The sequence below is a fragment of the Nasonia vitripennis genome, chromosome 5 (assembly GCF_009193385.2).
Source record: "Nasonia vitripennis strain AsymCx chromosome 5, Nvit_psr_1.1, whole genome shotgun sequence".
Lineage (NCBI taxonomy): Eukaryota > Metazoa > Arthropoda > Insecta > Hymenoptera > Pteromalidae > Nasonia > Nasonia vitripennis.
Window position 1 is genome coordinate 24,180,785 of NC_045761.1, and position 18,611 is coordinate 24,199,395.

At 46.5% G+C, this 18,611-nt stretch overlaps 2 protein-coding genes across 13 annotated transcripts in view; one reads left to right on the top strand and one right to left on the bottom strand.

The window, feature by feature from the left end:
* LOC100123078 (octopamine receptor beta-2R) overlaps positions 1-18,611 on the top strand; it is a 176,998-nt gene that overhangs the window by 16,084 nt on the left and 142,303 nt on the right. The gene's annotated exons all lie outside the window — the stretch shown is intronic.
* On the bottom strand, positions 11,671-18,091 carry LOC103316219. Its single transcript, XM_008208940.2, has 3 exons — positions 17,917-18,091; positions 12,424-12,898; positions 11,671-11,802 (listed from the first exon to the last, which is right to left on the bottom strand). The coding sequence occupies exons 1-3, from the start codon at positions 17,965-17,967 to the stop codon at positions 11,720-11,722; spliced, it is 609 nt and encodes a 202-aa protein (XP_008207162.1). The 5' UTR covers positions 17,968-18,091; the 3' UTR covers positions 11,671-11,719.

Genomic DNA, 18,611 nt, shown 5'->3' on the forward strand with positions numbered 1-18,611 from the left:
TCGGGGGGTAGAGATGCTTGTCTGCTCTGCGGCTAAAGCCATATTCCTTTTATAGTCGGTGTTCGTTTTCTCTCTCTCTCTCTCTCTCTCTCTCTCTCTCTCTCTATCTATCTCGGCCGCTTTCAATTGAAATTTAGATCGCTTGGACTCTCCTTCTACAATGGAACTGATGAAACATTTGGCGAGCCGGTAATTACTCGGCCGCTAATAAAGTTTATCCTTGTTTATTCGAATCGTTGCCGATGAAAATTTCAGTCGGAGGCACTTAAGCGCGGAAATACTCGGCTTGCTGTGCATAAAGTGAGAGAGAGAGAGAGAGAGAGAGAGAGAGAGAGAGAGAGAGAGAGAGAGAGAGAGAGAGAGTCTAATATCGATCGCGAAGCGGTGAAGGTTTTCGCACCCGCGGAGAAATGCACAGGGCTGGAAAAGGGTCGTCATGAAATTTGTAAAGTTTTTCGCTATTAATGTACGTCGCGCCTTGAGAGAGAGAGAGAGAGAGAGAGAGAGAGAGAGAGAGAGAGAGAGGCGATCTCCCGAGTGACGCAGTTTCGAAACTGTATTATTATTATCTCCAAGGCTGAACCGCGCGAGAGGTTATTCAGATTTTAAATATCGCGCCGCTTATCCGTTGGCCGTCTGAAATTCCATTAAGCTCGATATAATAACAGAGAAAAGTTGTACGAAGTATGTTAATTAGCTCGTTTTACATCTGAGCGAAGTTTGCGTATCATCGTCGAACGATTTCCAAAAATAGATATAGTCCTCTCGAACTAACCAGTAGAACTAAACTAGCTCGGAAGCATGTATACACACACACACACACACACACACACCTTCATCCCCCTCTCACGAGCAAAGAGCGCAAGGATATCGCGATATCCGCAAAGCGAGTAAGCCTAAGGAGGCCGAGCGTGTGCGATCTATCCGTCCCACTGGAGGATCTCTCGTATCTCAGCCGGAGATCAGAGACAGTCAGGATTTCTATATAACCACACGTGCATCCTGGGATGAACAGCTCTATAGCTGTATACACACGGAGAGAGACGATGCAGTGCTTTTTGGTGGTGGGGGAGGAGGAACGGCGAGTCGTATCGAGCGGGACGGCATTGAACAGGGAGTAGCTGCTGACGTTGACCGTGATAGAGAAATGTGCTGGCTCTGCTGCGGAGGAAAAATCGTATGCGGCTGCTTCGCTTTTGCCGGAGAGAGAGGTTGAAAAATGAGGGAATCGCTGACGAGTGATTGAAACAAATTCCATCGGTGGAGGGAGATTTTTTTCGCGATTTCGAGTGTTGCCAATCGATGAGAAAAGTAAATAAAAAAAGGGGCGGAAACAAAATTCATTCGCGGGGGAGTAAGTTATTTTCGATGTAGAAAACATTTCGATACGCCACAGATAATGAGACAATATGAAGCACGAAACTTCCAGCTCCTCCACTCGTATCGTATATTACGAAAGCGAAGCTATTTTAAACTTTCTCTCTTTCTCTCTCATCGATATCTAGATACCTTCTCCCTTCCGAGTATACATACATTTCCGAGTAATTGACGCAACTCTCAGCGCTAACGCGCCGGCAAAAAGGAAGATATTTATTTCGCATCGATTTATCTTTAAGTGAACACCGAGGCGAAGGAGAGAAGGAATGGAGGAAGAGCAAAATCGAGAAATTCAGAGACGTTGAAAAGTCGACGACGACGGTGAGGAATGCGATAAATTCGCTAATCCCGGCGAAGACGTCGCCGTGGGGGTCGAAAGGGTTCGATTTGGAAGAGAATAATTGAGAGAGAGACGATAATTGAAAGAGACGAACGCCCGGGCGTTATCTCTTTCCGCCTCGGCTGATAGAGACGGAGGTGGACAGTGAAGGGCTGCGAGTGAAAGGCGTGGATGGTTTCGTCTTGCGCTTTTCAGATACGGTTTACGTTATTTAATGGCACGTCGCGACGGCATCGAGTAATTCGATAAATTTTTGGATAACTCCCCGGAGCTCAGGGGAATCGAGAAAGAACACAGCGTAAACAGTGAATTAGCGCTAGGTCATATATAAGTAAATTGATAATACCATCAACGTAATTCAATTTTCGAGTTGACGTCAACCCGCGCAGTGCACCCGAGGGGAATCAAAATTTCGACCAAAAAGAAAGACAAAAAATCATTCCAACAAAATTTGCATTCAAAACTTTGTACACAGCTATCGCTTCGAGCTCAACGTATGTAAAGCGCAATCAATAAACGCTTTACTCGGCGCGCGCGATTTCAATCTCGACGAACGTCGGGCCGAAATAAAAATTCAAATTTCCCTCCGCTATCTCGCATGCCATTTTCACTTTGAACTTGAATATGCACTGCGCAAAGACTGCATCGTAAAGGGAGAGAGAGAGAGAAGCAGAGACCTCGAAAAAGTCGAAATTTGAAGACCTAGAGGCGAAATTTGCAAGCCTGGAAGGCTGTTGCATCGCATGTACACTCAAGCGCATGCACGTATAGAGCTGTGCGAGTACAAGGAGAGAGAGAAAGAGAGGAGAGTATAGGCCGACGCATTATTTGAATAATCAACGTGCATCGGCCCTCAAGGAAATTTAATGGAAAATTTTACAGTCGGGATTTTGTTTAATATTGGAGCGGAATTCGTCACAGCGATACATTCATTTTTAAAATAAACGTCAATGTTTAATCTCGCTTAATTTATTAGCGCGGAATGAATCGATCCGCCGAGAGTATAGTGTATTTTGAAGCGCAGATATCTATGAATGATTAAACCGCGAACAGATTCAACTTCTAATTTTTTCATCCCCTCGCGAATATTTCATCGTGATGGAACGACGCGTTTGAAAGTAAAACAAACCGTGTTTCCGCTTTGCCATAATTAAATTACTGCACACGTACAACCTCGTCGATAAATTTTTCACGTCACGTTAAATGCTATCTTCAAAAAAACCACTTCATTAATCGAGGAGGCAAAAAAAAGAAATCAAAAACGTCACCAGGAAGCGCCTCGACAGCCGCCGAAATAAACCTCTTCTTCAGCCCCACACACACACACACACACGGCGTCCTTAAAGTATTAAAGCGAGAGCGCCTCGAGACCTCGAAAAAGTCGAAGTTTAAAGAGCCAGCCCGTGCGAGCGAAAGAGAGAAATTACAAACGCTCGCGGAAGCCTATACCCACACACACATATACACACACACACATAGGCTTGTGTCGCTGATCCGGCGTCGGCAGTGGTAGTCGCGCGCCGCCTATCCGGCAGAATCTAGGTTATGAGCGCTAGGCCAAGCCGCAGGGGAAAATCGAACGGGGAAGGTTGAATAGGGAAGCGCGCGCGAATACGAGGAACGTAGAGAGAATATAAGAGTTTTTTCGTGCTTTCGCGACAGTGAGAGGGACTCTCCGGTGTGTTTTGTGTCTTGCGGAGCTTTATTTTTTTCGATGGCTCTTTAATTATTTCTTTTTTAATGATCGTACATTACAGTGTAAAATGTCGAAATATGGGTTAGGTGCGTTGTTTTTCGTTTAACGAACTGCGAATCGCAGATAAAAGTTACGCAACTGCACGTTCCCCGTATTATTATTCGACGCCGCAATCGATAGTACACACATATACCCTCGCGCACGTACTATTCACGTTTTAAAGACCGCGAAAGTTCTCCCCGCGAGAGCCAATAATAAAGCTCGTACGTAATGCACCTATGCATACACGATACTCGCCTAACGATTTTCCCGAAGCGATGTAAAGCTTTCCATTCATAACGACAATCAACAGCCATTACGCGCCGACTTATACAGGTCCCAGAAAAAAGAAGTTTTTCGATTCCGTCAACACACACACACACACACACGCACGCACACACACAGATATACTCCTATGTGAAAACCGTCGTGTTACCTTGCTCACATTACCTCGACTCTCTGTCGCCGAAAAAAGAAGCAGCAGCAGCGGTAAAAACAAAAGGCCTCCATCTCGTCGTCCCTAGAGAAAGGCGGACGCGCACGCTCTCTCTCGCGAAAAAAAAAGATTTTCTTGCCGTTCACTAGTGACCTTACGAGCAAGTCCGTTACGAAAAAGGGGGCTTTCTATTTCTGGCGCTGGCTTTAGCGGCAGTTCGTCTTTAAAGGAGTTTCGCGGCGCGTACACACGGAATGATGAGAGAGAGAGAGAGAGAGAGAGAGAGAGAGAAAGCTCGAGCTTTGCTACTGAAAAATCGTGCCTGGGCTTGAATTATTAATTGCGCTTCCCTCTCACTCTTTAGATTCCTCTTTTCGAGGCTTCTCCTCTGCTTTTTTTCTCTCTCCTCCGCAGATAGGCGAGTCACGTAGGACTCGAACGTTTATTGCCGGGAGATCGAACTTTTATATGATCGGGAGCTTGCAGGGAGGATTGATTTATTTGGCGGTTCTCAAGCCTTTTCTTCCTCTTTGGAGCTTTTTAAAGAAAAAGATAGAGGTAGAGCGAGATATGCCTGGAGAGAGAGAGGGCATTATGAGGGAGAGTACTCGCGGTAACCCCGGATGAAGATGGATGGATATTTTACGCGGCCGCGTTATCTGTTGCGCTCGTGAATCAGGGATTTTCGCAGCCGAGGCGACGCGCTACTCTGCGCTGTCCTGGAAAATATGTTCGGGAATGTTTGTTGCGCCCGCGCTCGCGCTACAGTACCGGATTTTGCTCGAGAGAATGATGAGCGCTGCGGGGGTGGAATAGCAAATTTTTCCCTGCGAGACTTGCCTTTGAATTCTCTATATGATTTTTACATTGCGAAACACAGTCGAGCTTTTTCCTGGAACTTATTTTATGCACTGAATTTGTGCAGCGCATGCACCTATCTGCAGACTGATACGAAACCAACGAGTGTATCGCACTCCGAAGTATCGTTGTTTCAATTTTTCATTCTGTAGCGTTTTTCGAACGCTCCGCGCATCAATCGTGGGCGGGAAAATCGTCGAGCGGTAAAAAAACTTTTATAAACACACGTCACGGGTATTTCAGCGGGAATACAACGATTCCGAGCCTCGCTTCGCTATTCGACCGAAGCCTTTATCGGGCACATAACCAAGAAGTGCGGCGTTCGAATAATTTTTTCAAACGCCCACCAGAGCTTGCAAGCGCATACACACAGGGCTTTGAACAGTTAACGGCGGCAAATCGAAGCGCGTAATCGTTGCTCGGTCGCGCGATGCTTGATCCCTTTATCGATATAGCCTTTCACACTTTTATTGGGCCTCGGGTTTATATTTTTTTTCCACCGGGGATAGGGCTTTAAGCTCGAACGTGGCTTCGATCGTTTCGGGCTTATTTCGGGATTCCCGATTAGGAATTTTTCACGGTCCGGTTGTAAGCGTTTAACGGCCTTTTTTGTTGGGAGATTTTTTTGTCGATGCTGTTGTCGAGTCGTTGTTTTATCCGTGTAGGTATAAAAATGTACTGATTTTATTTTTTTATCTTTTAGGTAAGGATAGACGTTTTTACACCGAGTATTTCACTTTCAACGAATATGCGTAAGTAATATTTTCGAAAGCTATAAAACTCGTTTATAAAAAAATTCATTCAGTGAAACATCACAGGGCGCAATCAAAATTTCAAATTAGACCACTCGATCATCGACAAACACTCTCCTCGCAATAAGTTTCTCTCTCTCTCTCTCTCTCTCTCTCTCTCTCTCTCTCTCTCTCGATAGCCGAAAATGAAATTTCCCACCGAATCAATCTTTCCAACGAAAAAGAAAACACACATCCCCAGCCATACGCGTGTGCAAAAAATTCTCTCCTCTCACCTATATACGAACGAACTCGCGGCACTCAATCAACTCGGCCCGGTGTGGAGAGGCAACGAAAAAAAATACACACAACACCGCTCGCGAAAGACGTCTCCCACGTCGATCATAACCGTAAAAACCGGATGGGCTGTATTTATAGCTCATAACTGACGCGCGCTTTTATAAACAGCCGTGCGGAAAGGAGAAATCGTTCGCGGGCGCGCATCAGTGCCGTCGTAAAAAGTCGCGATCCTGTGTATTGTCAAGTCGTTCTCGCCGCGAGGGGATTTGTCTTTGAAGATGAGATCGTCGATTCTCCTTTTTTTCTCCCTTCACTCATATAACCAAAAATACCGCGAATAACATCTCGGTTTCACTTCTCGGCGAAATTTTCGATGAGGCGGCAAAGGGAATCCGAGAAGACGCCGAGGGGAGGGATATGAATGCGGCGCGGAATTGCGGAAGCTTTCGCTTTGCATGCGACGCTTCTCCTTCTCGCGATGACACCAGCTCTCGAGGAATACCTTCTCTCTTTCTTGCTTGGAGTGATGCATAACCGCGTTGGTGGAAATAAAACGCTGGGTGTACGGTTAATTCTTCGCTGACCTAGTTTTTTTCCGGACGACTCTTCTTTGGAGGTTGTATTCGAGGCTTTTTTCGGTTCCTGCAGGTTTGGAAAGTTAATTAGCGACCGGAAAGTTTTGCAAGCGCGGTATAGTGTACACACAGAGTCGAAAACAAAGTTTTCGGGATGATTTTGAATAATTCAGATTCGGCGTGAATTGGTGTGTTTTTTAAAATTGTCGCACTTTAAATAAAGCCCGAAGATCGATGCCGACTATACATACGGAAAAGAGCAAAGTTTGAATGGATGCGCTGGGCGTCGGAGAAAATTTGAATAGCTGTTTCGAAGATTAAAAACTTTCGCTCTCCGGGAAAAGTTAGCTCTCGAAACACGAGAAGATAGAATTTTTTCCGCGTTATACGCCCCATGCATAAATCGTAAAAAGCTCCTTTGCCCGCGCGAGTCGTATGAAGCGCGAAATGGCGGCTTTCTAAATGCACATCCTTATGAGCGTCCTCCTCCCCCTCTTGAATCTTTCATCAGCGGTTAGCATCGAAAAATAATCCGAAAACCCTTTCAATTTAGCAACAGTTCTAAACCCAGCGTTTTGATGATAAGCAAGCCTACGAAAGCTCGGCAAATAAAGCACTAACGAGAGAGTGAGCGACTTCAAACGCGCCAAGAGAAATCGTCGCCGCGCAGACATTCCCGTGTCGCTTGATCTCGGTAAATTTGAACAGCTGCGGGGCTATACATACTCGAAGACGACGTCGCCGTGTGTATATCGACCCGAGCTGCTGCTGCGAGGATATTGCAAAGCGGTCATACGTGCGCCGCCACGTCGGCGGCGGCGTTTTCCGATAATACCAGCGTTTCGAGCCGTGTGCACGCGTGTGCGAAGAATGGATTTCGTGGCCGCTTGCTGTGTTCCTCTCTCTCTATTTTTTTTATTTTCGATCCGCGGTCGACGACTGCTGCTGCAGCTTTTATTTTTATGATTGGCTTTTTTCTCTACGTTGATTGCGTAATCTTTTAAAATCGCTTCTACCCCCCGTTTATGGACGTCTCGCTTTTGATCGCGACGACGTGCTGAAAAAAGAGTACAGTTATTTTACGGCGTGTCAAAAGATTGATATCGAAATTTTTTGTCAAAAGGATCCTTTTCGACTTCTTTCCACCCGCGAGGAGTGGACTCGTTCTTTAAAAGCTCGCAAGCTCTATTTCACCGGCAAGAGCAGCGCATGACACGTGCACCTATTGGTTCTCCGACTGTTGGAAAAACAAAGTTAGTTAGACGTAAAAAAAGTCTCATCCAACTTACATCAGTAAAAAGTCAGTAGCTCTCACCCAGAACTGAAATTTCTTTTTCCTCATGTGCTTGCAGCCCGCCAATTAATAACGTTTCCATCCACCTACACATACATCTTCCTATCTCTTTCTGTCTCTCTCTCTCTCTCTCTCTCTCTCTCTCTCTCTCTCTCTCTCTCTCTCTCTCTTCCTCTATATTCCTCCTCGTTTATACTCGACGATGTGTGCGTCTGGCGTATTCATTAGGACGTTCGTTATCGACGGGAGGATTTCAAGCAGTGGGTCAAGTTCAATTTACGCCGATGAGTTATCGAAAGTTACACCGCGAATTTCTTGCTCTCCCGCGTTTTTTCCATCATACCCAGTTTTTTCGCCCTTTCTTCTTTCAACGTTTGTTAGCGTCGATTACAATTTTATTTTCACTCCGAAACTGGGTTGAAAATTTTTTAATCGTCGCAACTCGCGTATAGCGTACATAGAAAATTGATAATTAACGTTTAATCGTCAACGTAATCGTTCATACAGCGTTGACGGAGGACATTGACAAATTACAACGAACCAGCCATTCGATCAAGTGTGGTGAAATTCGAGAGAAAACAATTACGCACTGTTAACTCTCACCGAACAAATTCATATTAAAATCAGTAGTGATACATCATGTTAAGTCAGACGTGCTCGCGTAAACCCTTAATAGCCAGGCCTGAAACGGTATAAAATATAAAACGTCGCTTATAAAGCCCTAATTACCGAATAAATCAGGCCTCTATAAACGTCTCCGATGTATAAATATCGCGAAGCTCATCGGACCGTAGTGCTTGCGTAATCAGCGACTGCGTTTCACGCGCGCTTTAGAGCTAAGCGCGCGATAAGACATCGGCCGCTCAGCCCGATAAATCAGCGATCTATACATTTCGCAGCTCTCGGCTTGTCGTATACACCGCCCACACTGTATACAGCGTCGTCCGGCCAAGACAAATATACGGAAACACGTAATACGCACAGGTTAGCAGAGGCTATTGTCCGCTTGAAGCGGTGAATGCTATAGTAGCCGTATACCGCGCTACACACTGCATACTACTCTCTGAGAGTTTAACGAGCGTGTAATACTAATCTCGCTCGTTGCTTAAGTGATACTCTTGTCGCTGAATAATCGCCGATCGAATATTTCGGGACCGCACCGGAGAAGCCAAGGGAATCCGAATTCAAAGGGAGAGGCATGTAAGGCGAGAGCCACACCACATTGTCACTAATTAATGAGCAGTAGCGCAGCCCGTTGGCAGGACGCTCCGTCTTCCGACTCTCGACGGTGTGTCTCGGCTCTTGTCTCGAGGGACGAGTGCGACAGGAAGAAGACGCGGTGGGATTATGCTTGCTGCGCAGGGGAAAAAAGTGGCTCGTGAAAAATTGCTGGAAAATTAGCGTGATTACGCGATGCCGTCACGGTTGTAACCTAATTAGAGCCGGAGATACGCTTTGCTTTTTCATCAGCATGTATATGCGCCGCCCTTTTGCACTTTGTTATTATACGTGCACTAGAGAACGTTGTAATATTGCAATGTATGACGTCTTCCGTTAATGAGTTTTTGGTTAACATGCAAGGCACTGGTTCACGCTCCAGTAGAGGGTAATTTTCTTAGCGAAGCATGACAAACCGTCCGCGATTATTGTTTACCCTCCCGCAAACTATTAATTTCCAAAGCTTACGTTATAACGTGTATAGAAGCCTATAGCCAGCGGCGATTCGTTACTACAGCCGAATCGCCGCGATTATTCAAGCAGCGCTGCACACATCCGATTTGAACTACTTACCTACATAAAGTACTTTCGCAGGAAGTAGTCGAGGATCGAGTGAGAGAGAGAGAAAAACCGCACATTCCGCTTCGCAATCCACAGCTGCATCGCTTACGCCCTGAAATCTCAGTAGTGGCACACACACACACACACACACACACACACACACAGGTGCAGTTTTAGCATTATGCAGGTCGCTTGGCACGGAGAACAATCGATCTCTCTCTCCTAGCCTAATACCGGGCGCATCTGCAATTACTTTGACACACATACGAGAGTGTGTGAGAGAGAGAGAGAGAGAGAGAGAGAGGGAGGAATCGTTGTGGGCCTGCATTGTGAGCGAGTTTATAGGCGCCTTGGACCTCCTGCCGAGCGATTCGAGTGCAGCGAGTAGCTGCGGGGGTGGAAAACATTCGGCTGCCGGTCGTTAAGGTCGAGTCGAGTGGCTCGCCGTGAATTTGGCCGAGTGGAGAGCTTTACGGCTCCGACTCTCTCGAATTTCTTGACGAATCTGCTTGGAATAGCGTAATCAACGTTGTTTTTCTTTCATTACACCTTGCACTCGGGCTAAATTCGACGACGAGCTTTTCCGAATATAATCCAGAAAAACAAGCCGCGCATCCCTCCCTCGCGTCAGCGCATACCTCAGCGCGTGGGGTGCACTCGGACTCTAGCGCCGCGCGCCAACCGCAGCCCATAAGTACACCGGCAACCACTGCGGCATAAATCATGCAGGCCAGCGCAGATTGCAGAAGCGCTATCGAGGCTAAGGCTAACGAACCTTGAGTCGGCTCTGCCACCGCGCGTCTAATGACGGAACTCGCGCTAACCTCCCCCTGTTCATACACATGGGAGGAATATAGCTATATCCGCTGGTACGCACAGTTGGCGAAACGTTGGCTGCCCGCGTGTGTATGTATGTACTCTATGGAAGAGATGCCACCGCGCGCGGACAAAGGCAATTGCCACTTAAGCCGCGAGGGAGAGAGAGAGAGAGAGAGAGAGAGAGAGAGAGAGAGACCAGCCAATAATGCGCCCGCGGTAATTCTAATAGCTATCGATTATGGAGGGCCGCCGGCAAGTTTTGCTCCGGCCGAAGGGAGATAAGGGCTAGGATCGACGAGGTCATTGGAAATTGGATAGAGAGAGGAGATGAAGTGCGCTGTGGTGCTTTTGTTCGGGAAAGCGAAATTTTTCTCTTTTTCTTTTTATGCAGAGATTAGATCGGCTATTTTATTCCCGCGAACTTTCAGCCGGGGATCGAAAGTTTCGAGTCCACGGAGATATTACCGAAATTTCGGAAGCCATAGTCGAGCTTGACGGCATATTCTCCGCGCTGATCGAGCCTTCGATATACGAGTATACGGCAATAATTTCGAAGCGCCGCGACACGAGCGGGAAGAGCGTTTTAGTACCGTGAAACATATTACGCGCGGATCAATAAACGTCAAGCATTGAGAGACAGTACACGCGTACGAGCGAACGTTAATTGGACTGTATAATCCCCTGGATTTCGCACAGTGCCGACGACGCGTCAATCGCCCGTCTGACCATACTCGGAAACTTTCACTTAAAGCCCTCGCGACGAAATTATTTCTCGCCAAATTGAAGCTAAGTGATCGCATCGACTTCAAAATATCGCCTCACAGGTTACCTTCGACCTGCATCAAGGCTGCAGCGACGGCCGGTAATTTCAAGAAGAGAGAGAGAGCGTTTAGTCCCTCCTTATACTACCTCCCAAGTCATCCTCGGTTCCGCGTCTCCCCCGAGATATCTCCCACTTAGTTTGGGTTATCGAGTGACATTAGGCTGCTGCTTTGCGTCGCTTCGCCCGAGAGTGAAATGCTTCGTCGCGCGTGTGCGATTCTGATTGCGTCGATATTATGCTCTGCTTTTCTCTATGCAGCGGTGCGTGCACGCGTGCAGCCGTTGGGCGCCAATTTGCTCGACTTCGACGCGGGAGGGACAAAGTTCGGCTTAACTTCCGAGGAACTGGGAATTAATGGAGTTAATGGCTTGTTTGCCAGCGTTGGAATAAGTGTGGTAGAGAGAGAGAGATAGCTGAGCGATTGATGAAGTGCTTCACCGCAGCTTGCAATAGTCCCTTGGGATTCCTTTGATTTCGTGCTTGTTAGGTAAGAGTGGTTAAATTAGCGGAGCTCTCGTTCGGCTTATTGATTGGGACATTTTCTTTCGAGGATGGAAACGTTCTCGAACTCTTGCGTGGATGGGGTATTTATGGTATTCATGCTTGATTTTACAATTTCAGACCTTTATTACCGCGATCGACGACGCGTACATTATTGGTTGGAAAATACCGGCTCGCCGTCCTCGTCGACTGTTCCCTTCAAATTCCTCAGGACTGCTTGCAGGAATCTGGGATCTGAAAAAAGAGCGATGTTATGAACAAACGGCTAGCCTACTGCCTCTCGTAACAGTCTTGCACAGGCATCATAAAGCTGATGTGGGGGGATCTGGATAAATCATTCAAAATCTCGGTTATAAATCTCGCCTAGTCTCTTTTAACTTCCTTTTTTCCGGGCACAAAGGAGACACCTGGCTTAGGCTAAAAAATTACAGAAGTTTCGCTGAGTGGCAACAAAAACGAGAGAAAGAAGTAAAAAAGCGCGAAATAAGGGAAATTTATAAGAGTTAAAAATCCCCCCGCTGAGATAGGATGAAAACAGTCTGAGAAGTTTAGCAATAACTTATTGAAGAAAGATGAAATAACTAGCTGATATAGCCGAGCTCTTTGAATAAAAACTTTTCATCTCGCGATTATTGCGAAGTTTCAAGTCGCTTCGGGCTCTCGTGATGGCAATCGAAAGCATCAGCTGTATACGTTGTAAAACAAAGATGCGATATTAAGTGCGCGGTTATATAAATAGCCCTAATCCATACGCTAGGCATCAAATCAATCCGTAACCCAAATTCGAATTCCCGATGGGCCGCCACGTATCCCAGAGGATCAGGCGTGAAAGGGTCACCCAGATACTATACTAGCCTTTCACGTTACTGTTGGTGTTGGTATTGGAGTTGATATTCACGTCCTCCTCGTCGGCGTCATCGTCGTCATCGTCTGCGTCAAGCTCCTGTTGCTGATCGATTCTCGCGGGAGTCTGCTGACACACTGGCGAGTTCCAGGGGTAGTACGGCCAGTTCGGTGGCTTGATTGGTGGAATTATCGGCGGAGGAGGTTGTATCCAGGGACTTTGGCCACAACTGCCTCTCCATGAGGGATCGAACATGCCAGTCGATGGGTCAGGAACGGGGTATTCTTGCGGCACGCGACTCCATGGATCAGGCATTTTCCAACCCAATCCAAAGCGGCCGTATGGGCCGATAGCTTGTCGCCATGCCAGGTCGTTTACGCCGTTGTCTCTAAACAGGTTGTTCAGAGAAGGTGGCAGAGGTTGATTGCATAGTGTCGGGTTGGAGTTGAGCTGTTGCTGAGCGAAGGTCAGGTCGAAACTCGCTGTCTATGAATAAATAAAACAATAATGAAAATTAGGGTAGGATATTCGTAAAAAAAATAAGATTTATTTTTCGCTGCCATCTCGTCGAGATCCCACTCATCCCTCCTTTGTTTGTCATCTCTCATTCGATCAGGAGACAGATTTTCTCTCTCTCATACTCGGACTTTCTCATCCGCAGTAAAGTGTCTCACGGATATTGGCCTAATGCCGCCCCTTCTCTTTTTTCCACTTACGCCTTATATTCGTGGGAGGGCGAAGCGAAGATCCCACCCAAAGCTACTTACGCGGCATTTGCTTGTTTGGTGCACAGGAACGCCTGATTGCTCGACGGAGGGGTGAAAGGGAATATCTCTGGTGTTTGAAACTCGATGCGTAGATGCTTTTTCTCTCTCACGTCTTGCCGAAAGCATATCTGCGTAAATCTTGATCGTGGCAGCGATAACTTTCGTCGTGTTTTCGAAAGCATCGGTATGTAGAGTATATCACAATTTGCTAAAATCCGCGCTACCTCTGCGTATAAGAGATTTAGACTTCATTTCACGGATTCGGAGAGAGAGACGCTGACCGGGAAATTCTCTCAATGAGTTTCAAATTTATACAGCTTAGGAGAAATTCGCATTTATCGGTAAAAGCTTTTCCCCTCTGCGAATGCCTTTCAATCGTACATTTTCCGAGCTTATTATACGAGACGACTTACGTTCTCGTTAATTAAGTTCAATTGAATCTCGGACCAACGGAGACGTTCTATTTTTTTCAATATCGCACGATTTACGCAGAATTAAACACTATTGAATAATTTTCCTCCACTGCTCGAATCACCTAGTATGGATTTACGGCCGCGATATAAGTGAATTAATCAAGCGCCGATAAAAGAACGAATTAAAACTCGTATTTCGACTTTCCCGAGAGTTATAGCGCATTAAAAAATATTGCTTTCATTCGCCTTCATTGAGCCCCTACACTCGACGAGCTGTAGGGGCTAAGGGAGAGGAGAAAGAGAGAAGGAGACGAAGAAGAGAAAAAATACAATAAGAGAATGGCGCTCGAACCCGGAGCTTTAATATGCTGAAAAATGTGGATCGATAGTTCCGACTGGCTCTTCTCTTTCTCCCTCGCTCGCCCACTCGTTTCCGGGCTTAAGTCTTCCTTCTTAAATTCTTCTTAAACGAGAAACGGAGAAGGATGGACCGAGAGCGCCGGAACGAGAAGATAGCTCTCGCGAGAGCCAGGAGAGGAAAAAAAGGAATCCAACGTACTCGACCAATTTTTCATTAAAATTAACGAATCTCCTTTCCATCTGTGTTCTTCCTCGCTCTGGAAAGTTTCCCGTGGATTCTTCGCGTGTACGCACATCGGTATAACGAAGAAAAATCCAAACGCGCGAAAAATCATTACTCAGCTCTTTCTGAAATCTCATTTTCAAGGGGGCCATTTTTCCAGCTGTCTTTGCCCGCGAGCGCAGTTGGAAGATTGCGTTTTGGATTGTCTGCGCTCGGTACATCATATTGGCTAATTCCGGGCTATTTTTCTTCGGGACGGATGACGAGAGAAGAACCGTTGAATAAATTACTGTATCCGATTTTTCGCACTGGGTTACACAGCACTATCTGCTAAACTCGGCGAATTTCGTCAAGAAACACGACAGTCATGCGAGCGAGCCCAAACAAGCGCGAGAACAACAACATCGCCGGCGCAGGGCAAAGTCAAACTCTACTGCAGCGAAACACACGCCTGAAGCGAGATGGAGTTAATTACGAGAATTTTCAAAACTTTCGCCTGATAAGAAAGCCTGAAATTTCCAGCGACGCAATATATGATATGATTCGCGTCTAGTGTGTCGATTGAATTATCCGCGCGGGCGCATGAAATTTGACGCGCGTTTTTGCGCGCTCTGGGATTTTTACGTCGCGCACGAATCGATAGTCCTGCAGCAGCGGTTACTGCCTATATAGACCGGCGCCAAGGCCCGATTTAGAGCCAAGGTATTTCTGTCCCGCGCGAGTGAGAGAGAGCCGCGAGTAATTGCAAGCTCGATTGGCTGGAATTAGTTAACCTCGGGCGAGGAGAGGGTTGAGCTTTTATTTTCGCTGAGGTGAGGTCTGACTGCCTGAGGATGGTGGGATCGATGGTTTTTCGCGTGAGATTTTTGATTCGACGGTTCGGAATTTCATATGGATACAGCTGCAAACTCGAAAAATTACCGACCGTAAAATGTCTCTCGTCTCGCAATGACTCGGTTAATCGATATTTTGCGCTGCTCAATTAAGAGCCGAATAAAAACCCTCCTGCACTGTTCGATACCTAGAATGAATTTTTGAAACGAATATTTAATTTATCAACATGCGTGTACGCTCAGCTATATACGCGTACATAGAATCGCAGAGGTTTCAATGCGTACTGGAATTTCTAGTCACTCATCCTAATCCATCCGCACATCATTGCAATCGAATCTACACAGCTAAACGCCCGAAAAAGCTCTCTACCGATCTACACTTGACGCAAACATGGCTGCAGATAAATTATTCTCGATATTCTCGGACACGCAGCTCTCGGTTTTCGATAACCCATCGACGTGCAACCAGTCGAATCTCTCTCTCTCTCTTTGAACTGCAGAAAATGAATATCAATCAATCAAATCAAAACCTCGCGTCGTCTATACACACACACACACACACACACACGTATACGCGTCGGTTTCAAGTACACACAGCACATCAGCTATAGCCTCTCTAGCACGATAAAACTCGCCGTGCGGAAATCGCTGGCGGTAACGCGAATAAGTAATGAATTTCAATGGCAGCGATTTATGTTTAATGAAAGACGTATCAGGTGCGCTCGCGGGAGCAGCAGCAGCAGCGAAGAGATATATAGGTTGGAGGCTCGAACACTCGAACGACTAGTCCAGTCGATAATCGAGCTAACCCAATTCTTAGTTCGCGGCCCGGTGTGCGCGCGCGATGCGATGTTATAGATAGCCCGGCGCGGAGAGCGGAGCTAACCTCGCTGTGTGTCATCGATCTGTGCAGAGAGTGTACACGCGGAGAAGGAGAGAGACAGAGAGAGGGGGAGGAGATGCACTTTCGCCAATGACGTATCGCCGCCGAGCGCGGAGCCCTTTAGCGTGCGATAATTTCGGTAATGGAGTGAGAGCGACGCGTACGTGGAGCCGACTCTACTTTTCACTTTTTCATCCTCTGTGGAAAGCTCTGTGGTTGTTGATTCACGAGGCGGGTATTTTCGGGGAGAGAAGCAAGTGCACAGCTAGATAATGCATCTCCGAGTCGAACGAACGCGTGAATATTTGAGAGATCGATGGAAATAAAGCGATTAGCACGAGAGGGCTCGGTTAAAATTGAAAATCTCAGTGTACACCTATATATACTCGTTCGAAAAGTCACAAATCGCTGGAGTGTGTAATCGAGAAGCGAAAGCTATCGAAGCGATTAAAAAGTAATCTCGCAACTTCTTCCATCGACCTATTACGCAGCTATATCCATAAAAAAGTTCAGCCTACTCAATATTTTATACGATATCTCGCCTTGTCGACACAACAATAAACTAGTTCTTTGAATGGCCGAAACTTTAAATCGACCCCCGTACACACATTTCTATCGATAATCCTTCGATACGTCCTATTATTATTACTCATCGATCCTTGACCGGCGGCGAATATAAAATTCACCGTAGGCCAATACCCGCGAGATAGAGACCCCTCGTATCTCATCCCTCACCGCAAATAACCCTCGCTCGACCACCGTATTAATCCGCAACGCAGCGCAAGCGACTTTCCGCCAGCAGCTCTCTGCGTATCGGAATATTTCGCTCGGCCTAACCTAGCCCAAGGAAGGAAAGATGCGCATTCTTCGTTAATTAAATTCCTGCGCCTATGGCAGCCAAGCCTGGCCTTGTATCGGTAGAAAAGTTCGCGAGGTTCCGGATCTCTCTTATATTTGCTTTGTGGGATGCGTTTGAATTTTAGGAAAATATCCACGGCCATTTGTAATTTGGCTCGTTTTGAATATAACGTTGAAATCGATAAATCGCAACTGTATTCGTATACGTTAAATTAGGTCAGTTTTAATTATTAATTTGCCGTTCTGAGAAATATACTGCGAAGCTGATTGAATATCGCGAGGCAAAGCGATCGCTAATGGATGTAATTTTGATCCCCGACTGAATATATTGCATACTGTGTGTTACGCATCGAAAATTAATACAACGGCCATTTTTTACCACGACTCGATTCGCTTGGAAAACACTCGTCCCTGCTGTTTATTATACGCGTAATTTCCGGCCTTTATTTCAATCGAGCCCCCATCCGAAACAAAGAATTCCGCAGGTACAATTCAAAACGTTGTCGGATTCGTGGAACAACGTAAAATAACAATTTTTTTGCAATCGAGCTTTGAATGTACGTACATCCCCATTGTATAACTCATATTTCCCAATACGTCCATTTCATTGTAAATATACCCGCGACTCGACAGTGTATAATGAAAAAGCCAATCAATTGGATAAATCTCGGCAAACAGTCTGCTTTCCCAACTATGGCAAAAACTTGAAAAGTAGATTTTCGCGTTAATACGGAGGAGCAACTGCGAAACCGATGCGGCAAACTTCTCGAGAACGAATATAAAGCTCTCTCGGCTCTCTCTATTCTCGTAAAAAGCTGGGACGGTAAAGTTTTTGATTCAGCTCCGCGCGACAGGATGTCGCAGAGCCCACAAAGGAAAAATCGGATTTTTTCCCTCTCTGCAGCGCGTCGAGATAAAAGTTTCGCGATGACTCGGCTTCAGAGAAAAAAAAAGTAAGAGACGAATCGAAAAGTAAGCATCGCGTCGTTAGCGTCGACTTTCTTTTCAATACAGCCTCGAGCGCAAACAAACAGTCCACGTAAATTTTCTCCCGCGCATGATAATTAAATCGCAGCAGACCCGAGTATAAACCCAGTCGAGGGGCTCCGATTAGGTGGGCGTAAACCGCGAGTTCAGCGATCGAAAACGAGATGCGTGTGTACGTACCGAGATCAGAAGCAGCAGCAGAGGGAGCAAACGGTCCGTAACCGGAGACATCGTCGACGTTATAAGCGCGCGCGAGTCGTCGAACGGATCTTTTAAAGGAGGCGAACACGTGATATATAGTCGCGCGTCGAGAAAAGTTATAGCGCGTAATCGCTTTCGGTAGAACGTTTCATTATTAATCGGAGACCGTAGGAAGGTCGGCCGAAAAAGCGAAGTCCAATTCGAGAGATAAGTCGCCTGCGGAGGAGGGAGGGACTCTGACGTGAACCGAATGAGCATAGGGGATGGGGAGATGAGCGACACGCGGAGGGAATATAAAGAGAAGCTTCGAAATGCGCAGGATGAGGAGGAAAACACTGACGTATTGAATTCCCTTATATTGCGTTCGGGAGCTGGAATTAACATATTCCGTGTGTTTGTTTCGTTTTGCGCCTGACTACGGGGACAACTAGGACGAATTTCTCGTATCTATCAGGCTACCTCCGCGCAGAGTTAAAATTCATTCGGAAAGTGTGATCCGATCGAACGAGAAAAGGGAAACCGTTTGTGGTCGTGGTATACAAACAAGACGCGCAGCGGAGCAATTTATTAATTAAATCACACCCTGATTGACCAATCGCATTAGCGCCAGTCCCGCGCGCTCTCGACTTACGCGTCCGATAATTGAAAGTATTTTTCCCGGCGAGCCGGGGACG